The 25,928-nt window shown below is 54.5% G+C and overlaps 1 protein-coding gene across 26 annotated transcripts in view; it reads left to right on the top strand.

The window, feature by feature from the left end:
- PTK2 (protein tyrosine kinase 2) overlaps positions 1-25,928 on the top strand; it is a 112,971-nt gene that overhangs the window by 17,229 nt on the left and 69,814 nt on the right. For 12 of the 26 annotated variants that reach the window (XM_055128314.1, XM_055128315.1, XM_055128311.1 and 9 more), the window contains exons 1-3: positions 9,351-9,365; positions 17,088-17,314; positions 20,679-20,845. In XM_055128314.1, coding sequence (XP_054984289.1) covers positions 17,120-17,314; positions 20,679-20,845 — 362 coding nt within the window. In that variant the 5' untranslated portion in view covers positions 9,351-9,365; positions 17,088-17,119. Of the gene's footprint in view, positions 1-3,003; positions 3,089-9,258; positions 9,366-17,087; positions 17,315-20,678; positions 20,846-25,928 lie in introns of those variants that run through there. The other 14 variants (XM_055128309.1, XM_055128297.1, XM_055128291.1 and 11 more) reach the window with 5 other exon arrangements.

Below are 25,928 nucleotides of genomic sequence, written 5' to 3'. Positions count from 1 at the left end.
TGGGCACTGGCTGCTAAAGCCGTTTTGGAATCTGTCTGCCTTGGCTTCCTGGACCTAAGCATTCAGTTTCTGTCAGATGCTTCCTGGGTCAGATCTGACAGGTCTCTGCCCTGCCCACCGTCCAGTCTGCTATCCTTAGGCTTGGCCACTGCCCTCCCTGCTTGTCTGCCATTGCCCTTGACCTTTCCTCCAGAGATGGGGTCATGTGCTATCTCTCATCCTTGTCTTTAAAAAAAAAAATTTTTTTTTTGTTAACGAGAAATAACATCTTACTGCTTGGGGCTTGCTCCTGGCTCTGTGCTCAGGAGTCTTCCTGGCAGGCCGTGGGGCCTTCTCTGCTTCCCTGTTCTCTGTCTCCAGCCTTTCTTCTCTATCCCGACTCATTCTTCTGCCCAGAGGCCCATCACTTGACTGTGTTTTCTGGCTACAGCAGGCGGTGCTGAGGATTAAACTCGGGGCTCTTGCAGGCAGAGTCTGTGTTTCAGCCCTTTGAATCTCTCTTCGGACCCAGGTTCAGACTTGAAAAGGATGGTCCCACACTTTTGCTCTGGGCAGACAGAGCCTTCTGCACCCCCTCCCATGGGACCACACTGCTGCAGCCAGATCTCTCCTCCCATGCACGTCATTTTCTGGAATCTTCTTTCACCACTGCCCCACCCTGCAGACTTCCGTTAGCTCAGGTCCTCTGGGTGCCTCATCTGTTGTGTTTCATGTGTCTGATTATATTTTGATAGGGCCTTTGCCTAGTGCTCTTTAAGCGTGGGGCTTCGTTTCACAAAGGAGCGTGTGAAGGCCCTAGCTGACCTCTGACTGGGAGTTATGTCTGCGTGGGCCCCTGTTTTCTTCCATGAGCTTAGATGCTTCTGTTACCTCTAATCTTTGCCTGACTAGTCTTTTTTTTTTTTTTTTTTGCTTTTTTTTTTTTTTTTTGGGTCACACCTGGCGATGCACAGGGTTACTCCTGGCTCTGCACTTAGGAATTACCCCTGGCCGTGCTCAGGGGACCATATGGGATGCTGGGATTTGAACCCGGGTCGGCCGCGTGCAAGGCAAACGCCCTACCCGCTGTGCTATCTCTCCAGCCCCAATGACTAGTCTTTTAATAACTGCCACCCTGGCAGTGTGAACGGCAGTGCCTCGGGGTGGAGCAGAGCCTCACCCTGTGACCCGTAGTGTATGGCCGGGAGCAGCACTCAGAAGCGCTTCTGTTTCTGTTTCCTGCTTGGATCATTGGTGGCTGTTGTTTTTGGGCGGTGCTCGAGGGCTCCTCCCCGTGCTGTGCCCAGGGGTTGTTGCTCCTGGTTCCGCTCCCGGCCTGGCCCTGAGCCTCCTGCACACATTGCATCTACCTGGCCCACTGCACCTCACAGTCAGTCCATGGCCCCTTCCATGTGCCATGGCTGCTCCTCACGCTCTTCTTGGTCATGGGTCTAGGAGTTGTGGTGCTCACGCATGTGTGGGTGCTGTGCTGGGGCTTGAACTCGGCCTAAACCTGCCAGGAAGATGCTCTCTCATGCTGTCTCGCCCAAGTCCAATTTCTTATTCTATGTATGGAACTTCTTTTTTTTTTTTTTTTTGTTTTGGCGCCACATCCAGAGGTGCTCAGGGCTTACCCTGGCCCTGTGCTCAGGGATCACTCCAGTGGGCTCAGGGGACCATACAGGATGCCGGGGATTGAACTGGGGATTGAACTCGGGCCATTGCGTCCAAGGCAAGTGGCTTTCCAGTTGTGCTGTTGCTCCTGCCCTGTATGTAATGTTTATTACTCTGTGTCAGAGGAAGGTTCCCTGGCCAAGAGCTCTGTCCTCAGGAGGGGTGGTCATTGCCAAGAAGAGTGGGAAGGAGGCCAGGTGGTCAGGGGCGAGTGGCGGGTGGTAAGAGCAGAGCAGGTGATGGGCCAGGAGCAGTGGTCAGGCAGTGGGGGAGCTCCATCCCATAGACGCAAGAAGACCCTGTGTGGAGCTGTGGGACTGAGTGGTAGGATGCTGCGGTATTGGGAGAGTGTGTAAATGTTTGTGTGTGTGTGTATATGTGAGTGAGAGTCTGAGAGTGAGTGTTTTGTGTGTGTGAGTGTGTGAAAATGTGTGTCAGTGTGTGAGAATATGTGTGAGAATGTGCGTGTGTTTCTCTGTGAGAATGTCAGTGTATGAGTGTGTATGTGTGTGTGAGAATGTGTCAGTGTGAGTGTGAGAATGTGTGTATGTATGTGACTGTCAGTGTGAAATGTGTGTGTGTGAGAATGTGTATATTTCTCTATGAGAATGTGTGTCAGTGTTTGTGTGTGTGGTTCTGTGTGAGAATGTGTGTGTGTATGTTTGAGTGAGTGTGAGGGGCAGATGGGGCTGGTGGAGGAGCCGTGAGTAGCCGCTCGGAGCATCAGGAGGCTTGGCCTGAGGGTTTCTTGGGGGATGGTCACAGCCAGGAGATCAGTGGTTGCACTCTGGGCTTTGAGCTACCAGACTCCCAGGAGAGAAAGCTGGGCGACTGTGGGTCACTGACGGGGAGTGGGTGGAGGGGACCCCAAAGCCTGGTCCCCTGTTCTCCCTCTGAGTATTCATAGAGGGGCCATGAAAGGATGTGGGAGGAGGGACTTGTCCCGTGTTACCATCTCTCACTGGGGCTGCGGTCAGCAGAGGGTCAGCAGCATGGTGACCGAGGGAAGAATGCAGGCGTGGGGGGGTGGTCTGCAGGGTTAGGGAGGTGTGGACCCATGTTGCCTGCAGCTGTGCAGGAGGCGGGAGTCACCGTGGACTTCAGGCTGCTGTGGGCACTGGATGCCGGACACGTGCCCACCGTGGGAGCAGCTGGCTGTGTGCCGGGGCCAAGCTCAGCCCAGCTACTCCCCTTCCCTGGCTGGTCCTCTGCTGCCCTCTCCTGGAGGGCCCGGGGAGCTGGCGCTGCCCTCCTGCTCCCGTCATCCTGCTGTATAAGGTCATGCTTCTGTGACCCGTGTCAGGCGTCCCCTGGGTGTGAGCAGCTGCCCCTCTCCCTTCTTCCTGGCAGGATCCCAGCACACTTTGCCCAACTCCTGTGCCCAGCTGAGTGACTGTTCCTGTGACTATTCGTGCTGGCCCTCCTGTCCTTCATGGTAAGCCTCTTTCTCCTGTTTTCTTGGGTTCGAGTCACCATCTCCCTGTTACTCTCCGGAGCCTGCTGAGTCTGTGCTCCCGGGGCCTCATACTGCCTGTTCTCACTGTCAGGCCAGTGATTTCATCTGGGCAGTTGCTCTCGGACCCAGCGACGGGTCCGGCAGGCAGAAACTTGGACTCGAAGCGGTTTTTATTCCAGGAGTCCTGTCCGGGTTGGGGACCGGGGTCAGCTGTGGGCAGTGGGTGGTGTGTGTGTGATGTCCAGGAGAGAAGCGCAGTGACCCAGGCTTTGGGGGTTGAGACGCCTGTCCCCTACGCCATGCTAGACCTCGTGCTCCCTCTGTCAGTGGCCCCTTGGCATGGGAGGGGCCGCCGTGCTGCTGGGCATCAGCCAGAACTCAGGAGCTCTCAAGCCCCCACCTTGCTGTGCTCACTCGGGGCTCCGTGGACCCCTGGACCGGCAGTGCTCCCGTGGACTCCCTGCTGCCTGCCCGTGCTGTGGCAGAAGGGGTGCGGGGGGCCTGTGTGTACCCGCTGAAATTAGCAGGGCTGCGGTGAGTGGAGTATGTGGATGACCAGGAAATAGTTGAGAGCCTTCTGTCTACTCATGATAGTTTTTGTTTGTTTGCTGTTTTGGTTGTGGGGCCACTCCTGGTGGGGCTCCGAGGTTGGAACCCAGGCTGGCCGTGTGCAGGGCATCTGCCTTCTGCACTGAGTTCTCTCTGCAGCCCCCTTTACTTAGTGTTTCTCTTTGACAACGTCATGTAGCATAGGTGGCATGTAATTAGTGCAAATCAGAAATGCTTAGAAAATGGTTTCGGGATTCTTCCCCACATTGTCTAAGCTCTCATTTTTTTTTTTTCTTTTTGGGTCACACCCGGCGATGCTCAGGGGTTACTCCTGGCTTTGCACTCAGGAATCACTCCTGGCGGTGCTCAGGGGACCATGTGGGATGCTGGGAATTGAACCCGGGTCGGTCGCATGCAAGGCAAACGCCCTACCCTCTGCACTATCGCTCCAGCCCCATAAGCTCTCATTCTTAAGAAAATAATTTTGCCAACATCTGAAGTAAATCTGCAGTGCTTTCAGGGGGTTGAGAGATCACAGGCCATGAGATATTTTCCTTGAAAGTGGCTGCCACCACTTTGACCCTGGTTGGAATTCCCAATACCATCTGTGGTCTGCTGGGCTCTGCCTGAGGTCACTTCCGAGCACAGAGTGGAGAGTAACCCCAGAGCACCATATGGTCCAAGGACTAAAACCAAACTACCCGCCTCCCCCCCAGAAAAAAATCATCTGAAAACAAAAGACAAAAAATGCTCTCTCTGACATTGATGTACTAAGGTACGAACTTAGCCCTGTACCTTCAGTCATGCTGTTTGGCTCTGTCTTGTGGCCGCGGCACTGCACAGGTCATGTTGCCCTGTGTGGCTCGGTTTGTCTTGAGTAAGGGTCTTCCCAGAACTTGTGCTGGTGGAGTTGCAGGATGGTCAGTCCATGCTTGCTTGTGGCCCTTTGTGCCGTCATGGAGAACCAGCACCTCACACGCCAGCAAGCACTGAGCTAAGGCTCTGTGAGAAGTGAAAGGTCCCAAACGGTCACAGCGTGCCTTGTTGCCCATCTGCAGAGGCACAGAGTAGAACAGAAAGAGTGTTTTGACTCTGCTCCGGGTCGCCATGAATTTTAGTCTTAAATACCTGTATTAATTTGTGAAATTAAAATTGTATCAGTCAGAATAACTTCCTAGAACGTGGCCTGTCACTGAACAACGCGCTGTGGACATGTAGATTGTGTAGATCCTAGCTGCTGGTGGGAGCTGCAAGGGCAGTGGCATTTGGAGACTGTGTTTGGGGGCCATGCCCCATGGTTCTCAGGCACCTCCCAGCCATTGCCACCTGCTGGGCAAGCGCTTGTACCTTTGTGTGGTCTTTGTCCCAGTCCGTGTGTGCCATGGGTCAGGGCAGACCTGAGTGAGGGACTGAAGGATACTTGTAATCCCATGACCCCACAAGCGCTGGGCACTTAGCCTGCGAAGATCTGGCTCTTGTGTGCCGGGTCGTGTTCAGGCCTCCTACCTGAGTGGACGCTGGACCCCGGCCCCAGGGTGGACTGCCTGAGCAGCGTCCCGGCTGCTGCAAGGTACCTGGGGTACTTGGGTCGAGCGCACACTTAGTTTCATTGTCATAGTTTCTGTTCTATTTCCTTGAAAGAAAAATTTTGAATTGGTGAATCCATAAATGGCCTTTAAACATTGATAGAAACACTGTCTGGCTCCAGGCCGAGCCGTCTGGTCCAAAGGGCAGGATGTTTGTCAGGCAGCAGACGGCGGCGCGTGGCCTGGAGCAGGGCTGCTCGGATCCCCGCCACGAGCCGCTTCTCCGTGCTGCGTCCGGAGAGGAGTGAGGGTGCGTGCTGGCGCAGCGCCGCCTTCAGACCTTGCCCAGAGAGCAGCACTGAGTGAGTGCGCCTTCCTGTGCTGGTGGACTCGGAGCCTTCCACTCCCCACATCAGGCTCGGTGTCAGCAGATGAGGCCCTTGCCTCAGTTTCTGTGTCTGTTTTTTTTTTTTTTTCCTTTTGTGTCACACCCGGCAATGCACAGGGGTTACTCCTGGGTCTGCAGTCAGGAATTACTCCTGGCAGTGCTCAGGGGACCATATGGGATGCTGGGAATCGAACTGGGTCAGCCGCGTGCAAGGCAAACACCCTACCCGCTGTGCTATTGCTCCAGCCCCAGTTTCTGTGTGTCTTGCTGTGCAGGTTGCTTAAAGAGGCGGGTGTGTCTGCTCCATCACAGCAACTGAGACTTGCCGGGCATGAGGGGAGAGAGCAGGCATGAGGGGAGGGCATGTCATTTCCCTCAGCGGGTGGGTGCTCACCACAGAGAAAGGGGAGAGTCAGCAGTGGGGGCCACTGGTGCCCGGGAGGCATTCCTAAAGAGCCGTGCATGTTCCGAGGCGTTTGGGGCAGTGCTGTTGCTTTTTGGCTTTTTCTTGTTAGATAAATTCACATTTCTGTTGTATAAAGGTAATAGTTGATTTTCATAGAAATCTTGTAAGTAATACAACAGGCAATTCTACATGCTCATATTCTAGGTGCTGTGAGGGAGATGCACGAAGCATCTGTGACTGGTGCCTGTGTGTCCGCTCTCAGGGCCACTCCTGGAGGTGCTTGGAACCATGTGGCGCCTGGGGTTAACCGGGGCCCACACTGCCAGGGCCTTACGTGGTTCTATTCCCACTTTCGGTGCCATTGGAGCAGAAAGTAAGCACACACTCGGGGCTGGTTGACGTGCGTTTCATGGCACCTGACCCGGTCGTGGCTGTTCTCAGCAAGTCAGGTGTGGGACGAGCGTGTGGCTGGAGATCTGATTTCCGGGGAGTGAGTCTGATGATGGTTCCAGAAAAGAGAATTTAAATACATGCAGTTCCTTTCCCCCTCTCACTGCAGTTTACTGGAAGTAAAATAGTTCTTATTTTTCAATGTGCAAGTTAAGTTGGATCTCCATAGTTCATCGTGATTCCTGTGTTGGAGCGTTGTCCATCATTCGCTGTTTATTTTGTTTTCGATATTTGTTCTTGAATGAGCACTCTCCTTAGCTGCTGAGCTGCCTGGAAGACCAGCCCAGAGACAGTGGACATGGTGACGCTTGTCTCAGTACAAGACACTTTTCCCTGAAGGAGGATCTTCCTAGGAATTGTTTGGGGCCACACCAGTGCTCAGGGCTGACTCATGGCTGTGTGCTTGGGATCAACCCTCATGGGACTCAGGGGACTGTCTGGGGGCCAGGGATTGAGTCTGGATGGCAGGTGCCTAACCCCTTTGTGCTTTCTGGGCTCCTTCTTTGGAATTACTATTAGTGGTGTTGGCTGCACCTGGCGGTGCTCAGGGATCACTCCTGGTGGGGCTTCAGGGAACAGATATCTGCCCGTCCGCCCGCAGCATTACTTGCCTGCTCCTTGCAGGGACTTGTGAGTGTGCTGTGCTGCTCGCCCGCCCACCCAGCTGTTCTCTGGCTGCGGGAGATGTAGGGTTGCTGGCTCACCCTGGGAAGGGGTCTGCCTCTGCAGACCTCTCCTTCCTGGCCAGGCGCAGCGGGATTGGGGGTGGGCCCTGTGTCCCTTGGTGCCCGCTGAGCACCTCCTGCCCTCTGCTCCACCTGCCTGCCGGCCTGTAGCACAGCATGCAGTTCCTGGTGTTGCGGCCTCAGGCGTCCTTCTTTCAGCCACTGCTGCTTTCTGTTGTTTTTCAAAGCTGTGGCATCTGTGTAGGTGTGAGGTCGACCTTAAAGTGCCATGATGGTCAGGGAGGACTCTGCTTTCTTGGTAAGGTGGCCGGGCTTGGGGGGCAGCTCAGACCCTGGGCACCTGGAGGAGGGGGCTGGGTGCTGAATGCTGGGGGTGCTGCTGGAACAGGGGATGTCTCAGGCAGGTCATGGGAAACTCACACTGACTGGCGGGGCACCATGTGGGGGTCCCTCCTCATGGCCCCGGTTCCTGCCCCCTGGGCCAGCCTTGGCAGGTACTGGTCAGACTATGGAAATATGGCTTACTGATGAAAGTGTTCCTGGGGCTGAGAGAGCGTGGGCTGCATGTGTATCTGTCAGTGCCAGAGTGGGACTAAGGAACTGCGACACGGTCACCTGGTTCTCGATGAGTCCAGGCAGGCCTTTCTGTGCACAACTGCCAGGACGGATTCTAGGGGCGTCTTCTTTCTGACTTTCCTGATGGTGAACTTCCTGATCATCTTTAACCCTGGCCTCTGGCGCCAAGCTCAGTAGATGCTCTTATCAGTGCCTGTGGGGTTGCTGTGGCTCCTTGTTCTTTCCCTGGCACCAGGCTCGGCTCTTTCAGAGTTGTGTTTGCCCTGATTTCCCTATGTCGCCATTGCTTGTCTCTGTGATAACACACTCTCCTGGTTCCAGACATCTCTTTGACCTGAACACAGGCAGGCTGTGCCAGCAAGAGGATGGGCACAGGTCTGCTGGGCTGGTGGCTGTCCATGGAGTCTCTCCATACTCTGCCCTTGATGCCACCCTGTGATCTAGCACCCTTGGAGGCCCAGGTGCTAGATCACCCTTGCCCACCTGCCAAGATGCCAGTACTGGGCTTGTCTGCCTTGGGGCTGCGGCGGTGGCTGCAAGTGTGTCCAGGCTCAGTGGTAGTCTGGGGGGGCACCGAGGGGCGGCCAACTGTTGTGGGACCCATATGCAGCTGCGTGCTGGCTGGAGCAGGTGGGACACCCGCACCCTTGGGGCTCTCCGCATCCGGAGGTTAGTGTGTAGTCACTGTGCCACACAGCGTTCATACTGTGTAGATGCTGCACAGTGTAGACACAACACGGTGTAGATGCCACATGGTCTAGGCACCACGTGGCATAGATATTACACAGTGTACATATCACACAATGTACATATCACACGGTGTAGACACCACACGGTGTGGCTTAGGCCCACGTGGTGTAGTCTCCTCTGCCAGACAAGCAGTCGGCTTCTGCGTGCCTGGGGAGTCTGTCCACAGACAAAACCAGGCTCTGTGGCATGTCACTGGCATCCCGGTGCCTGCCTCAGTGTCTTCAATTTCCCCAGAACAGCCTTTGTTGACGCCGTGGAGGAGCTGTCTGGTCTCTTCTGTGCCTGTTTTCTGGGTAGTTTTACAAGTTCATCAGCTTTCCATGACAGTGGCAACTGGGAAAGTGGTTGCCTGGTGGGGCTCCTGTGATGTCATTTTCACAGACCTGGTTTTCTGTTGATCGTCCCCCTCCTCCACTGGGCACGAGATTAGGTTTTCATCAGAGTCATGATTTTGGCTCCAAGGTCTGAGCAGGGGTTGAAGAGCAGGGCAGGTTGAGGAGCCCGCTGAGCCCTGATGTGGGTCAGGCTGGATTTGCCGCTGCTCTGTGAGAATGGAGCCTGCCGTGAATGGAACCCCAGGGTTACATTAGCATATTAATAAGGCGCCTCGCTGGCCCCTTTCTCCGCCTCCGGCCCGCCCCGGCTCGCCCTCGGAATGACTCGAGGAACACAGACCCTGGTCACTTGCGGCCTCTTTTCCTGCCGCACCTTCTGGATCCGCCGCCGGGAGGAGGTTGAGCAGGCCCCGTGTCGGGCTCCGGGGAAAGCTGGGGTGCTCGGAAACGCAGCCGGACAGGGGGCAGGCAGGCAGGCCAGGAGCTGCGCTGGGCCAGGCCGACTCGATGAGGGGCGAGAGGCCACCGAGCCCGCAGGCGCCCCATGGAGAGGAGCAGATGCAGCCCGTTCCCCGTGTGCTGGGCCAGAGGTACAGAGCACTCCCCCGTCAGGGTGCCTTGGAGGCGGAGCTGAGGTTTGGGGAGTCCTTTCACTAGTGACGTAGTATGGCACTGTGCATGAGCTGGCAGTTTTCTGGCTGCATTTCATGATGTGCTATGTTGTGCTTCACACTGTAATCAGGGTTCATTTTGTGCAATTTTTATATTATGTTTTGATCCTTGGGCCACACCCAGCTGTGCTCGGGAATGCCGTTGTACCAGGGATTGAACCTGGGTTCGCTGCATGCAGACAGTGGCTTACACTGACCTATCTCCGTGAGATTTTTAAGGGATAAAGAGATGATTTAAGCTTCAATTGGATTCGGAAAACAAGTCAGCCTGGTGTTCTTGCTTTGAGGTCGGCGTTCTTGGTCTGTGGAGATTGTCTGCTAGCCCTGAGGGCCCTTACTGAGAGACACATACTCGGTTCTGCCACACTGGCAGCCCTTGGCTTTGTTGTTAGGTGTTTTTTTTCTTTCTATAAAACAAATACAGAATTTCACTTTTTTATTGTGATCACTAAGATAGTATTTGGCCTGGAAGCTCGAGTGCTGTATAATTCTTGTGTGAATAAGATAGGAGTAAGTTTAGCCTGGAGGATGACAGGGAAACTGGAGTATAGTTCTGTGCACATGGAGCCCCAGGGTCAGCCCCCACCCCCGATGATGCTGCAGTGTCCCTTCCATCCCGCATACTGTGGGGTGGGGGAAGGAGAGAGAGAGAGAGAGAGAGAGAGAGAGAGAGAGAGAGAGAGAGCGCCCTCTTGCCATTTCCATGCCTGCACTAGGAGTAGCTTCCAGCACCTCCAGATGTCACCCCCAAATGAAAACAAACAGGAAGATGAGACTTGAGCCCTGTGACCTAGGGACCAGGTCTTTAGTCTTGGCTTTCTGCCATACTGATCCCTGCAGAAGAGGGTTTTCAAGGAGCAGCCCCTGGTAGCCTCAGACCCTCTGGGTTTGGCTGCTGGGGACAGACCTCAGGCCCAACTTTCCTGGCGCCAGTGCCACCCAGACTTGCAAGGAGCCTGGCAACAAAGCATCTGACACTTTGTTTCCAGTGCTGTCAGGGGACTGTGACTTGGCTTCAGGCTTCCTTTGTCCAGTGTAAGGGAACTTTGTGACCAGGCAGAGAGGGAAAGTCACCGATTAATCCAGATCCCAGAATCCAACAGCCTGGTATTTGGGGTTTTCAGTCGAAGTGTGTGTGCACCCCGGAGTGCTCGGGGCTCTCTCCTGGTTCTGTATACTCCAGGATCACTGCTGGTGGGACTCGGGAACCCTGTGGGTGCCTGTGATTGAACCCAGTCGGCCACATGCAAGGCCAGCGTCTGCCTGCTCTGAGCCTGGCGCTCCATCATTAGTGACCTCTTAGAGATCACCAGTGAGTCAGTAAAAAACAACAACCAAAGGATTTGAAGTAACTTTTGAATTGGAATTTTGAGAGGAAAGCAAGATGGGAGTGGTTTTATGTCTTGTTGATCCGTGCGATTTTATTCCATTTGCCAACAGCATCTGAAAAGTGCATTGACAGAGTTGGGGTGGGCAGCCTCTCAGGATAGGGCACCCTGGTTGTTCCCAAGCTCTGGGTGCTTGTGCTGCTGTGGTGAGGGGGCTGGTATGCAGGAGTGGTGGAATTGGTTATTTTCAAGTGTAGAAGTAACTATTTTTAGTTGAAGGCAAAGTGAAAAGCTCAGATCTGCAGAACACACCAATCTGTGTTTTCAGTGAGACATTCTAAACCTCTTTTGATTTTATCAGCTGCGCGCCCTCCCACCCTGGCCCACTTTCAGACAGAATGGGAGCCAGGGGCTGGGCTGTGCTACACCGGCTGCTCCCCTCCTTTCGGTTCTGGGAGTCAGGGAGGGGGACGGGGCTCAGAGATGGTGTGGGGGCTTTGTCCCTTGCAGTGTCTACGCCAGCCCTCCCAGCAGTGTGGCCAGTGGCCAGCTCGTCTCCAGGGTCCTCAGATGCCAGTGCCCGGCTGCAGAGGAGACCCAGCGCCTGAGCGTGACCTGCAGGCTCAGCCTCAGCGCCTCTCCTCACTGCTGGACCCCACCACGCTCTGGCTGGTCCGCCATGGCCCTTTCCTGCTCCCTCTGCTCTGGGACCCTCTGCTTTTTCATCTGAAGCCACTTCCTGGCTGGTGTCACACCGTCACTCTTCCCTGTGACTCTCCTGATTCTTCAGTATCCTTAATTTGAGGCGGGGGTGTACAGGGAGGGGGTGGTTTCCCCACAGTGCTCGGGAGGTCATGTGATGCTGGGGCTCAAACCCAGGGCCTGTGCGCCCCAGCCCCGACTCAAACTATAAATCCACCTTCTGTCTGAAAACTCCCTGGAGACTTCTCCCTGGATAGAATGTCAGCAGGACCCTGTGTCCTCCAGCTGCTCCCCAGCACCCCAGCTCCCTCCCTCCCCTCCAGTCCCTCCAAGCTCCTCTCCCAGCACCCCAGCTCCCTCCCCCACCTCCAGGCCCCTTCCTCAGCACCTCAGCTACTTTCTCCCTGAGACCTCTCCAGGCTTCTCCCCCAACATCCCAGCTGCCCTTCCACCTGTGACCCCTCTGTGTGGGTTCTGTTCAGCTTGCAGAGCCGAGCACCTCTTCTCCCCGCCTTTTTTGCCCCCCCTTCTCTCTGTGGTAAGTCTCAGAACCCAACTGCTGCTTTGCTGTTGCACCTTTTGGCTCCGTCAGGGACCTCACGGTGGAACTGCTGGGCCTGGCGATGGGCGCCGCTGTCTTCTCTGCCACTGGAGTCCCTCCATGCCCTGGTTCCCGGCAGCCCTGTGAGCGGCTGTGGCAAGTCCCCTGGCAGCAGATGGTTCTGCTCCTGTGTCCTGCCCGGTCCCCCCTGGGAGTTGCTGATCCCATGAGCATATGCCCCACGCTGATGCGCTGAGAGTCTGTGGCTGTCCACCACTCAGGGCTGGCACTCTGCTGCTGGGGACGGCCAAATCAGGAAGTGCAGGCCCTGTTCCCGCAGGTGGGGGACATCTGCTCCCCCAGGCTGTCTTGTCTCCCTGCTTTGCTGGAGGGGCCCTTCCTGGGCGTGTGCATTGATCCCTCAGGCTCCCTGTCTTCTCATCCCCACACTGGCCGGCTTTCCTCTCCTCACTGCTGCCTCCCTCTCTGCTCCCTCCCAGGGTCCCAGAGCTGCTGCCACCATGGCAGATCAGGGGGCCTGTGCTGAGAGAGACTCAGGCCTCGGGCTGTGCTCGGGGCCTGGGCCTCTTGCGGCCATGGTGCTGTGGGAAGCCTTGAGGCTTAAGGGACCCTGCAGGGCCATCTCTGCATCTCTGCTCCTCGTCAGGGATGGGACCAGAGTTCCGTGCAGTCTTCCTGGCTGTCTACTTTTCCAGGCTGTCTTCCTGGCCCTGAGTTGGTAGTTTTAGAATCGCTGATCACGAACCTTTGATACGAGACACTGGAGAGATAGTACAGCAGATAAGGTGCTTGCCTTGCATGCAGCCAACCTGGGTTTCATTCCTGACATCACATAGGGTCCCCTGAGCCCTGCAGGAGTGATCTCTGAGCACCACCAGGTGTGGCCCAAAAGGACAAAACAAAACCTTCCCCAAACACACATACCTTTGATTTCACACTCAATGAGTGTATTTGCTGAAACTGTAAATTTTGTCTTTTTCTGATTTATTAACTGTCAGTTTTCAGATAAAGAGAAGATCTAGCTTTAAAACAGTCCCCACAACCTATTTTGTCTCTGCATTCAAGTGATGTCCGTGTCTTACTCTCAGGGACATGCAGCTCACTTGTTTCCGATCTGTACTGCAGTGGCATCTTCAGGGTAACAGTCTTAATGGACGTGGGTTCCACTCTTGCTTTGGCACCTGTGGGGATGTGCTGACGTGTGGGTGACCTTGGCATGGGGGCTGGTGCCCAGAGACAGACTCAGCCTCTGCCTGCCGGGGCCTTCCCTGCATACTCAGCTGTGTTTGGTGTTTCTCCTGAGTCAGATGTCAGGACTCAGGTACAGGCTTGGTGCTGTTTTTTCATTTTTTTCATCGAGTGGTGAGACGATCAAACCTTTGGCACATTTTCGTGGTTCCTGTGGTTTTGGCCTATTTTCTGTATTCTTGTTCTCTGAGATGTTGGTGGGAATGGGGTGTCAGCTGTTGACATATTGAGTGAATTTTACAGACTGTAGATGGGAGTCTGGCCAGCGGCAGCGGGTTCTGGAGCTGATTTAAGTTGTTTTGGTTCTGTTCTGATGAGACTGTTAAGTGCATAGAGTAGTGCGGACGAGCTGTGGACAGTGCTGAGGCTGCCGTGGGCCTGCCGGCTCTCTGGCACAGGGTGCTGGTCTGGGGTATGTGTATGTGTGTGATTGGGGGGTGTGAGTGAATGTGTGAGAGGATGCTAGTATGAGTGTGTGTTAGTGAGTGCGTGTGTGGGGAGGGCAGCGGATGCTGGAACTCTAACGCAGGTCTCATGCACTCATGCTGCTAAGCCGCATCCCTGGCCTGTCTTTTATTTCTGTTGAACTTTACCTTTCGTGACTGAGTGTGCAGAAACACATAGACGTGTTAGCCTGTCCTGCATCTTATTACCCATGTATTTGTTATTTCTGCTGTTTTGTTTGAGCAAGCAGGATGCCCTGTAAATCTGTGATTGTGTAATCTACAAATAGAATCTCCTTTTCACTCTATGATCTTTCAGGCTTTTATCTTTTTGTTCTGCCTTTGTGCATCCATGGAGGCCCTTACTTCTTGAATGCAGAGGGCGAAGTCTGTGTTAAATAAGGTTTGCCTGAGTTTCGTCTCTGTTGGTATGTTCTCTTATTCTGAGGCTTTGCTATAAATTTCTGCTTTTCTTAGAGGATTTTCTTTTCATTTTGGGCCATACCCTACTGTGCTTGGTCTTACTCCTGGCTCTGTGCTCAGGGATCATGCTTGGCGGTTCTCTGGGAACCCTGTATGCTGTGCCAGGAATCAAATTTGGGTCGGCTATGCACAAGGCAAGTGCATCAATCTCTGTACTATTTCTTCTGCCCTAGGGTTTTCATTTTATGCTAAAAGCATGTAAATCTTTTGTTAGGCATTTTTTCTTTTTTAATGGGGTGGCACACTTGATGGTGCTCAGGACTTACTCCTGGCTCTGCACTCAGGACTCCCTCCTGGAAGTGCCCGTGATGCTGGGAATTGAATCCAGGTTGGACACGTGCAAGGCAAGCGCCCTACTGCAGTGCTCCCTGGTTCCTGCTAAGCTCTTTTTCTATGGACTTGATCATTAAGTTTTTGTTTTGAAATGTGAGGAATTACCTTTTGGCTGTTAAGTAGCCTTTGGTTCCTGAGAGAAGTCCCACCTGATTGGGATTGTGTTCCTGTCTTCCCAGGTTCCTTAAGTATTTTCTTAAGGAGATCTGTGTCTGTATTCATGAGGGAATGCCAGTCTGCATTTTCTTTTCTTGTGGGCTTTTTTTTTTCCTCAGGATTTCACATTTGTTAGCTACTGCTGTTAAAAGCAAACACTGCCCCCCCCCAAAAAAAAATTTTTTTTTCTTTGTGTTTCCATTAAAATGACAAATTTAGGTAAGATTTAAAAAAACACCAGTTTTGGGGCTGGAGTGATAGCACAGCAGGTAGGGCGTTTGCCTTGCATGCGGCCGACCCGGGTTCAAATCCCAGCATCCCATATGGTCCCCTGAGCATGGCCAGGGGTAATTCCTGAGTGCAGAGCCAGGAGTAACCCCTGTGCATCGCCAGGTGTGACCCAAAAAGAAAAACAAAACAAAACAAAACAAAACAAAAAAACACCAGTTTGGGGGTCAGAGCGATAGTACAGTGGGGAGGGCATTTGCCTTGCTTGTGGCCGACCTGGATTTGATCCCTGGCATCCCGTATGGTTCCCCGAGCACCACCAGGACACCAGGAGTAACTCCTGAGTGTAGAGCAAGGAGCAGCCCCTGAGCATCACCGGTGTGACACCCCCCCATCCCCCACCGCCCCCCCCCCCCCGCAAAAAAAAAAAACCAGAACAATACACCAGTTTGTAGTGAGAGTGATGGTGGGTTGGTGCTTGGGAGCAGTGAGGGACACGCTCAGGCCTTTGGTCCAGGACTAGCAGGGGACACAGCTGGGAAAAGTCATCGACTGATTTGCCCGAGGTCTGTTCACTCTCCACAGACCACACTGTGGCATGTGCGCAGTCGAAGCAGATCTGACTTCCTGCTGCATTTCTGGAAACAAGGCATTGTTCTGTTTTTGGAAAAAGAACCTTAAGTACACATCAGGCATCCAAACCCAGTGACTAGCCCAGAGAGAAAACTGAAGTGTGTGTGAGGTTTAAGGTGTTGTTTCTTCACCACCTGACAGTGGAGACAGTCAGTAGTGGGAGAAGGGCTTGTGTGACGGAGTAATCAGGCTTCAAACGTGGCTCCTAAAAATGGGAGGCAGACTTGGCACGAGGTGGTGTGCGGCTGTGGGTGGAGAGACCCTGGGCAGGGTGGGTCCCTGGGTGCTGCAGATGGAGAGGCCTGGGGTCGGGCGGTGGGGGATGGGAGGTGCTCAGGGCCTGACCTGCTTGTCCTAGATGCTTTTGGGAGGTAGTTTGAAAAGGAGCTTTGTTGGCATTCTTGCTTTTGAGAGTAATGTCTGTGTGTACTTAAGAGCTTAGGGTTTTTATGCAAGAAATTAATTTGCTGACACTTTGCTCTCAAACTCTAGGGGATTCTCGCATGCTAAAAGTTATACTTGTATGTTTAGATTCTTTTCATAAAAGCTTTTGTTTGAAATGATCTTTGTGTTTGGAGATTTTGGGGATGGGTGTGTGCAGGCAGGCCGTACTCAGGGCTGATTCCTGACCCCACTCTGTGCCCACACAGGGACAGGGAATCAGGCCATCTTGGTTCTCCTGGGTGCCCCGTCCCTGTCCGTAGTGAGCCTAGTTCGACAGGAGAGTGGACCGGCCACTGGAATGACTGGTTCTGACACTGCCCCAAGTTCCTAGGCCCTGGGACCGCCACAGGCAGAAACCAGGTGAGCCGGAAGCCCAGGGTGAGGTCAGAGGGAAGATTTTGTGTCTGGAAGAAAGAGCAGCAGAGTTTTTTCAGGGGATTTAGACACAAGAAGCTTAAGAGCAGAACTATACTTGTGGCGGCGATGGCAAAGAATCTGCAGATGCCCGTCTGTGCACACACACGGGCCGGCAGAGACACAAGGATGGGGGCAGGCAGGCAGGTGGTCTGGGCAGGGGGAGCTGTAGAGGACTCCTCACTGCAACCCTGGCTGTGTCTTGTGTCCCCTGCCCCGCCCCCTTTATTCAGGTTATTCTGCATTGGTCAGCAGTGCCTGTAGGGATTTTGGTTGCTGGGTTTTGGAGGTGGGGTCGGTGGGTTTGGGGGCCACACCTGCAGTGCTCAGGCAGTGCTGGGGGATCATCTGTGTTGCTGAGGATTTGAGTGGAGCTGTGTTGGCACCGGTGGCTCTGCCCTGGGCTTGCACTGGGCACGTGGGCTGGGCCGGGGCTGCTCAGGGGAGGAGGAACCCTGATCTCAGGTCAGCGCAGCGTTTGTGAAAAGGGCACTCACGCAGTGCGCACAGAGAACCTGTAGCCACCCTTGGCCTCCCTTGGAAATGTCTCCCTGGCCCCAGCTCTGGGTTCTTGAATGAAGAGGCAAGTGTGCCTGGGGGTCCAGCCCAGCGTGGTCTGCCTGCAGGGTGGAGCCGTGCACTGATCCCTTCTTCCTTTCTCCCGCAGAGTATGACAGATACCCAGCACCTCGGAGAACGATGGCAGCCGCTTACCTCGACCCGAACCTGAACCACACACCCAGCTCTGGCACCAAAGTCCCACTGAGCACGGGTGCAGAACGCTCCCCTGGGGCCATGGAGCGGCTCTTGAAGGTCTTCCATTATTTCGAGAGCAATAGTGAGCCGACCACGTGGGCCAGTATCATCAGGCATGGAGACGCCACAGATGTCAGGGTGAGTGCTTCCCCTGGGTGCGGTGCTCCTTGGGTCTGCATGGGCCTGCGAGAGGTGGCCATGCTAGGACGTTTCACTCCTTGGTGATGCCGGCATCATGCTTCGTTTCCTGGGGGAAAAACAGCTGCATCCTGTTAGTCACGTGACATGCTCGTGCTGTTCCTGACTTGTCCCTCTTTTTCTTCTCTGCTCCTTGAGTGATGCGAGAAGAGCAAACAGATCAGCCTCTGATGCTTATACAGTGAGATTCTGTTCTCGAAAGTGTCCTTTTGAAGTAGGTGTGTCCCTTCCGTAAGACCATTCCTTTGGTAACGGCGAATATCTGCCGATATCCTCCAGGCGCCAGGGAGAGAAAGTTCCTGCTCTCACAGTCTCTGCTCTGTGCAGTTCTTCTGAGCTCCTTGCTGGCCCTGTGGGCGCTGCGGGAGACACTCCAGTGGGCTTCCTGCGCCCCCTACATGCACTGAGCTGGGCAGGGTTGCTCTGGGTGCCCAGTGAATGCCCGTGTGTGGTCAGCAGTTGGCACAGATGTGCCTCGAGGCCGAGTTTCTGAGAAAGAGCAGGGAGGAAGTGGCGCTGAGACATGAAGGGTCTGTCTGTCTGTCTGTTGAGACGCATTTCTCTGTCCATGTTCATGGTGGAGGAACGCAGGGTGATGGCTGGACCCCTGTGGGACTGCCCCTCCACTCGGCCTCATCCATCTGCTCCTCTTTGTCCCTGGGCCCGACGACTTTGAAAGTAGCAGAATGGGGCTGAGTGAGAGGACAGTGGGGAGGGCACTGGCCTTGTGTGTGGCTGATGTGAATTGGACCCCCGGCACCCTGTTTAGTTCCCCGAGCCCACCAGGAGTGACCCTGAGCACCACCGGGTCTGGCCCCAAAATAAGCAAGAAAAAGGAAGGAGTGGCATAACGAGGCATAAGAGTGTAGCTGGATTGTTATCTACTGTGAGCATGACACTGATTATTCCATCTTTGTGCGTGGGATGTCAGGCCACACCCAGTGTGGTGCTCAGGACCTCTCCCACTTCTCTCCTCAGGAGGGTGTACTGACTAGCATTTCTGGAGGTGCTCCAGGGGATTGTGTGTGGTGCTGGGAGGGAACCAGGGCCGGCTGCACGCAGCTGTGCCCAGCTCTGGGTGATAGCGTTTGGGTCAGTCCCTCAGAGCCAGGATGGATTAGCTCTGTCCTCTGGATATGGGGCGTGACACTGCAGGTCTGTGTGTGGTGGAGGCATCCCAGATTCCATGTTGGGGCCCTCTCTGGGGTCAGCAGCTTGGGTAGGTGCAGGAACACCAGCCAGCTCTCCCCAGCCCTGGCCAGTTGCCTTCCTGGCTAGCGCACGTCATGGGCCTGTGGAGCTCACCCTGCACTGACAGGATGTGGGACGGAACGCCATGGGGGCTTCTGAGGAACACAGTGTCCTGGGGAGAAGGGCGCTTGGAGACCAGGCCTGTGTGGGAGCTATTGTGAGGAGTGAGCATGGGGGGGGGGATGGTGTAAGTGAGGGGTGAGCACTGTGAGGGTTGAGCGCTGTGAGGAATGAGCACTGTGGGAGGTGGCACTGTGAGGGGTAAGCCTGTGTCATCAGGGTGTCAGGCACTGCCCTGAGCTGGCAGACCCACGGGCAGTGGCTGGGGACAAAGGCTCTCTGTGGGTATTTGAAAGCGGCGCCAGAGTCTGGGCTCACCGCTCAGGGGTTTGTGTATTGGCCAAGGGAACTTGCTGGATTGCCTTTGAAAGAATTACGGGAAGCAGTGGCCCTCCCGCTGGGCTGTGTTCAGTGGACAACCTTCCTTGGCCTGTCTGGGCTCCTGCAGGCCTGGCTGGCTGCCATGGCCATTCATAGGGTGCTGGCGGACACTCTGGGTCTCATTGCACCATGGGCCCAGTGCCCGCCTTAGGCCCAAAGCCCTGGGGGGTGGGCATGCCTTCTGGCGGGAGTGGGCGTACCTTCTGGGGAGCTGTGCAGCCCCGTTGCTCCTGCTTCTTGTGGCCACGTTGCTTCCTCCCTTCGCTGCTGCTCTGCTGGAGCCCAGTGGCCTGGGGGGCGAGGGGGCCCTTGTCCTGCTGCACACACTGGGCCAGTGGACTTGGTCAGAATTTTGCCACTGTTGGGCCTGTTCTGTTTGTGTCCAGGGGCTGCCAGGGTGTGGGAGCACTTAGTGTCAGGTTGGGTATGGGGCTCTGGGCTCTGGTCTGGACCATTTGCCAGGGGCTGGACTGGTATGTGTCCTCATCTCAGATACACGACTTTGTGCCATGAAATACTTGGTGCAGCTGGAACTGTGAAGACAGGCGTTCTGGGGTTTGTTTTGTTTTGGGGACATACTTGGCGATGCTCAGGGCTCTACACTCCTGGCTCTACACTCAGGGGTCACTCCTGGCAGGCTCGGGGACCAGATGGGATGTCGGGAATCAAACTGGGGTTGGCCACGTGCAAGGCAGATCCCCTCCCCACTGTGCTTTGCCCCAGCCCCCATGATCTGAGAATTGCTGGTCTTAGAACTCAGGGATAATTTTCTCTACTACGGGATGTTATTACTGGCTTCATGCAGAGAATCTTACCAAGGGCCTGAGAGGTGTGGAGGATGAGGGAGGCATGGCTGGGTCTGTCCTGTCCCCAGATTCCCACAGATTGCCAGTAGATCACACAGATCATAGATACCACAGACCAACCACAGATCCCCATAGATCACCCCATATATCCCCAGTCATCCACACATCCCCGCAGTCACCCATAGATCCCCACAGATTACCCATAGGTCACCAGATTACCCATAAATCACTTGCTCTTACAAACTGTCTGACCCAGGGCTCCCAGTTTCAGCCCTTCTGCAGCCCTAGGGCCAATTTTCCATGCTTTGGGAACTTCCCTTTTCTGAATGCGGGCCCAGGTGGTTGAAGCACGAGATTGAGGGCTCCAATCAGCCACTGCCCGAGACTCATTAGACGCAGCTTCAGAGCTGTCTCAGGTGCACCAGCAGTATTGGGAAGAAGGCTTTGAATGTGTCTCCCAAAATGACACACAGGCCGCAGCAAGTGACCACTTGCCATGGCTCTCCCTTCTTTGTTCATCGAGTTTGCTGTACAAGTAAGGCTAGTTGTACAAGTAAGGCCAGCAAGTTTGGGAGGTGGTGTCCAGTGAGTTTGCGGGAATATATTTCAAGTTTCCCTGCCTTGTTTATTCATCTGTGTTCTTTCCAAATTTTTCTCCTTGTTCAGAAAAATGCTATTCAATAAAAGAGGAGAGTCCTAGGTAAAACTTGTTATTTATTCTCAGTTCTCTATCAGGGTTTGAGAATCTACTAAAGGAGCAGAATTGCCTGCTTTTCTGACAGTCATTTTGTGGGGCTGTGTTTCAGGGCATCATCCAGAAGATAGTGGACAGTCACAAGGTCAAGCATGTGGCTTGCTACGGATTCCGCCTGAGTCACCTGCACTCAGAGGAGGTTCACTGGCTGCATCTGGATATGGGCGTCTCCAGTGTGCGGGAGAAGTACGAGCTGGCACACCCGCCTGAGGAGTGGAAGTAAGAAGGCGCATACACGCACATGACATGCACACGACACGCACATGACACTATGCCTGCTGTGGCTTCTCCCCTGCTCGTCTTGGCACTAAGTGAGGAGGTCTGGGCACCATTCTCCAGAGCGGTTTTTCGCTTCCAGGACACCCTGGTGAGGCCCTGGTAACCTTTGCTGACCACATTTCCATGCCCACCTCTGCCCCCAGGAGAATTCCAACCCATGTCCTTGCCGCTGTTTATGCCGGTGGCATCTCCTGGGGCAGAGGGACTGGCTGGGTTTCTAGGGGCCCACCGCCCAGTATCTTGGCCTCTTAGGGGCACAGGGCTGGCCAGTGTACGCTGTAGTCCCAGAGGATGCAGCCGTCATGGCCCTACACATGCGTGAGGAGGAGGTAGAAGCAGACACCTTAAGTGCCTTCTTGTCTGAGCCCCCCTGGACAAATAGTGCTGGTTTGCATCGAGTTTGCTGTACAAGTAAGGCTAGTTGGTCTTAGTGCCAGGGGCTGGAGGATAGTACAGCATTGCGTACACCTTATATGTGGCCAGCTCAGGTTTGACCCTTGGTGCCCTGTATGGTCCCCTGTTCCCCCACCCCCAGCAACACCAGGAGTGACCCCTGAGTGCTGCTGGCTATATCCTAAAAACAGTGACTTTGGTTTTTTTTTTTTGGCTGGAAGGCAAAAGTGTTTGGGACAATAAGACTCAGTTGGATAAACTCCCCATTACAGAATTTATTTAAAAATGCCTTCTGTCTTCAAGTTTATCAAATCCCCAGAGTTGGGCTAAGAAAAAGTTTCATGAACATCCGTGCAGTTGAATTAAAAGTTTTGACTTCTGACTCTGAATCATTTCATCAGGTTGCTGTTAAGAAACTAGATAGCCCAGGGAGGGGGCTGGGATGTCATAAGTGCAGGGGGAGGGGTCAGTGGTCACCCCTCCCTACAGACAAAGACTAAGATCTCGAAATGAAAAGTTCCCGTGGGGATTTTTTTCTGGCACACTCCTGTTCCGTCTTGATCTGTCCTGACAGATTAAGATTTACTCAAGGTGCTCAGGATTTACTCCTGGCTCTGAGCTCAGGGGTTACCCCCAGGTTGGTCATGTGCAAGATATGCACTACTGCTCCAAGTTTTTACTTTTACTTCAAGTCAAACTGAGGAGGCACTGAGTCAGCAGCGCGGGTATCTGCAAGAGCAGGGTTAGCATCGCCTGGTCCATGTGGTGTGAGCGAGCTGGGCAGCAGCTGTGAACTGATGGCATTTATCTGTTCCACTTGGTTCTGCCCAGGCCTGAGGGCCACTGTCCACCGGCCCTTTCCCACAGATAAAGCAGAGACCCATAGCATTGGCCTCGGCTGTATTCGCAGAGGGTGCTGTGGCCGGCCTGTTGCAGTAGGGACGGTGCTGTCTTACAGGTTTAGGCAGCCAGTGAAGGGTCCCTGGGTGGTGGTGGGGTGATGGGAGCAAAAGAGAATTATTCCTGCCTGGAATCCTCGGGAGTGATGGTTTGTTAAGTTGTTCTTGGGATCTGGTGCGAGTTGGGGTGATTTAAAGTGTGGTAAGGAACAGGGAACTGAAAAGTAGCCTTCCCAGTATGTCCCAGTGCCTTTCAAGTACATTTCAGTACCTTCCCAATATATCCCAATATCTTCCCAGTACATCCCAGTGCCTTTGCAGTACGTCCCAGTGTCTTCCCAGTATGTCCCAGTACCTTTCCATAACCTTCCCAGTACATTCCAGTACCTTCCCAGTACTTCCCTACCTGTCTTGGACATTGAAGTCCAGTTTTCACTGTGTGCGTGTGAATGAGAGAGAGAGGGAGGGAGGGAGGGAGGGAGGGGAGAAAAGAAGAGGAGAGAGAGAGACACACACACAGATGCCCTCGGGTCTGACCTGTGTGTTTGTGTGTTATAACACTCCTCAGGTCTGACCTGTGGATGCCAGATGAGAGAGAGAGGGGGTGGGGGAGAGGGAGGGAGGGAGGGAATGAAAGAGGGAGAGAGGAAGGGAGGGAGAGGGAGGGAGGGAGGGAATGAGAGAGAGAGGAGAGAGACAGAGAGGAGAGAGAAGGAGGGAGGGAGGGAATGAGAGAGAGGGAATGAGAGAGAGGAGAGAGGGAGGGAAGGAAGGAGGGAGAGAGGGAGGGAGGGAATGGGGGAGAGAGAGAGAGAGAGAGAGAGAGAGAGAGAGAGAGAGAGAGAGAGAGAGAGAGAGAGAGAGAGAGAGAGAGAAAGAGAAAGAGAAAGAGAAAGGATTCCTCGTCCCAGAACAGAGGCCCCTACAGTGTGGCCCCAAACAAAAATGTCAAGCGGAAAGTGAAGCAGTATGGGTGACATTGTGAGATAGTTGCGCATGACTGAGGAAGCAGTCGCTTGTATCTGACCCTCTCCCACCGTGGCTGTTTCTGTCAGATGGTCACTGGGGCCGGGCTCCCGCAGTGAGGTCCCCATTGAGACTGTGGCTTTCCGAGAGCCGGGTGAGGCCAGGCTGCCTCTCAGAAAGCTGGAGTGGGCCCTGGGGGGGCAGAGACCGGGGGACTGTGTGGACACCTGCTCCTTTAGTGCGCGTGCTTTGTGAGGTGGAGTTGGGGTGTGGGCCAGTAGCGGGGCCTCAGGGATGGCCCCAGCCGAGGGAACAGAAGCGGGGAGTCTCTGGGGTGGGCAGACTGTGACCCCAGGAAGTGCCCTGCCACCACAGTTCCCTGATGACCAAAGGACAGCACAGTCGCCTTCCTGAGGTCACATTCCCGGTGTCTGAAGGATTGTTTGAGGGGCGGACATGGGGCTCAGGGGTGAGTTAACTCATCGTGTGCCGGGCCCTGTGCTCAGTCCTGCACCAGGTCTGGAGCCGTCGCAGCGTGAGATAAAGGTGTACCTGAGACACAGAGATGGGCTCAGATGCGTTGTTGCTGTTTTCTTTGTAGGGCCACCCTGGGGTGCTCACAAGGACTTTGGCATGGGCTGCTTGGTGGTGGGGGGCTTGTCTGCTGGCCAGTGAGAAAATCACAAATGCTCAGTAAAGGGGCGGGGCTCTGAAGGAGCTTGGGCCAGAGAGACCCAGGGCAGCAGGCCCCGGGGGCAGGGACACCCCAGGGCGGAAGGACACAAGGCTGGGGGTGCCTAGAGAGACCCCAGGGCAGAAAGGCGGAAGGACATGGGGCAGGGAGGGCCCAGGGTGGCAGGACACGCGTGACCTCTGGGAGATCAGGAAAATGAGTCCCGTGTGTAGGAAAGGGCCACAGAGTCCAGCGTCAGACAGTGCTCGGGTCACTCGGCCATGCCTTGGGCTCAGCTTTGGGCCTCCTTGCATGGAGCGCAACATACCGTCTCCAGGGGTTGTGCTGGGGGCTGAGGGGACTGAGGGGGCCGAGGGGTTGAGGGCCGGCATTCCTGTGCGCAGATACTTGGCTGGACTCTGTCCCCGACTCTGCCTCCCAGGCCCACCGACCTCAGCCTGGCCCAGGAACAGATTAGTTTGGGGGTTTTGGGGAGCCTGTACCTGGCCCAGCTCAGGGCTCCATTGGCGGCCAGCCTATGCCCCAGCCCCTGACGAGCTACTCACGCTTTTGTGATCTTCGCTGAACGCCTGCTGCCTCCCTCTGGCCACCCTGCTCTCGGGAATGGGGCTGTCTGTGGGGAGAAAGTGCCACCACACCATGGCTGGGGCTGGGGCTGTCTCTGGGCCTCACTCCGTCTCACACCATGGTCGGGGCTAGGAGCCTCATCTTCCCTGTTACTGGTCCTGACCGACTCTCCTACAGAAATGGAAAGGATGATGGCGGCCAGCACTTTGCCTCCCTTCATTGCCCCCGTGGTCTTGTCGGGGTGTTTCAGCACAGTTGCCGCTGAAGCATGTGTGGGGTCCTGGCAGACACCCTCAACAAGCGCTGTGATGGGTCACTGTGTGGGGTCGTGGCTGACCTTGAGTAGGTCGGTGCCTGGGGTCCTGACCAGCACCCTTAACAACCCCGAGGTGGGTCCGTACGAGTGGCAGCTGTGTGTCTATTGATCGGCTCATCTGTCCCTCTCAGCATTCCTTCTGAGGAAACTGAGGCCCAGGGTGACCTTGGCAGCCCTGTTCCTCGGTTCCCATAAGTGCACTGATTGTGATGAACGTTGTTGGAGCAGGTTCTGTCCCAGCTGTGACAGTCCCTGGGGTGCCCCTCCCTTTGTGGGACATGCGGCCATGCTGCCCAGAGTCCAGTGTGAATGCTGTCAGCCTGCAGCCCTGGACCTCCCGCATTCCGATTGCTGATTTTTACTGAGTATTTTCCTAGTCGACAGTTCTGTTTCCTGGTAAATAATTTTTCTTCTCTGATTTTGACCTTGGATAGAGAAATTCCTCTAAATCAACCCCAAATTAAATATAAATGATATTTGTCTCTCTAGTAACAATGTCTCAGGTATCAGTGAATGTCTCTGCTCTGCAGTGGGTCAGTTTCTTCCCTATGTGCACTGCATCATGGAATTGAGTTCTTTGGCCCAGGTGTGTTACAAAACAGACAAAAATCTTCATGAAAGTTGTGTGTGATATTGTATCTTTCCACCCTTAACCAAACCAAAGTAATTGCATTAGTCACTTTGTTTGCGTTTTGGTAAACTTATTGCATTTTAAAACAGTCTGTTAGTAAAACTTTGAAAAAAATAGAACTTGTTATAACCTTTGGGTGGACAAATAGTTTTTAAATAAACAGTAAAAGAAATTAATAAATAGGACTGCATAAACATTATAAACTCAGGGAGGGCATCGGACGTTCCCCGAGTCTGGCTGCCCAGTGTGCCCTGCTGGAGCAGGCTGCTGAGATGGAGCACGGTTCGCAAGGAGGGAACTGAGGCGCCAGCACCTGTGACGACATGCTTCCTCACACCGCTCTGTGCTGTTGTGAGGAGGAGACAGTGGGTGCAGGGAGACAAGGCTGCTGGCAGGAGGCACCTGTGACTGGGTGTCTCAGAAGATGTGCTTATTGTCACACCCCTGCTCCCAGCCCCAGCAGGCCTGAGCATGAAGATTCTGTAAAAGCTGTGTGGGAGAGTGTTCATATACCGACATACACATGCCACGTACACTCCAGACAGTACACATACTAC

Source organism: Sorex araneus, chromosome 2, assembly GCF_027595985.1.
Source record: "Sorex araneus isolate mSorAra2 chromosome 2, mSorAra2.pri, whole genome shotgun sequence".
NCBI classification, from domain to species: Eukaryota; Metazoa; Chordata; class Mammalia; order Eulipotyphla; family Soricidae; genus Sorex; species Sorex araneus.
The sequence above is the reverse complement of the archived record's forward strand: the minus strand, read 5'-3'. Positions and strand labels throughout refer to the sequence as shown.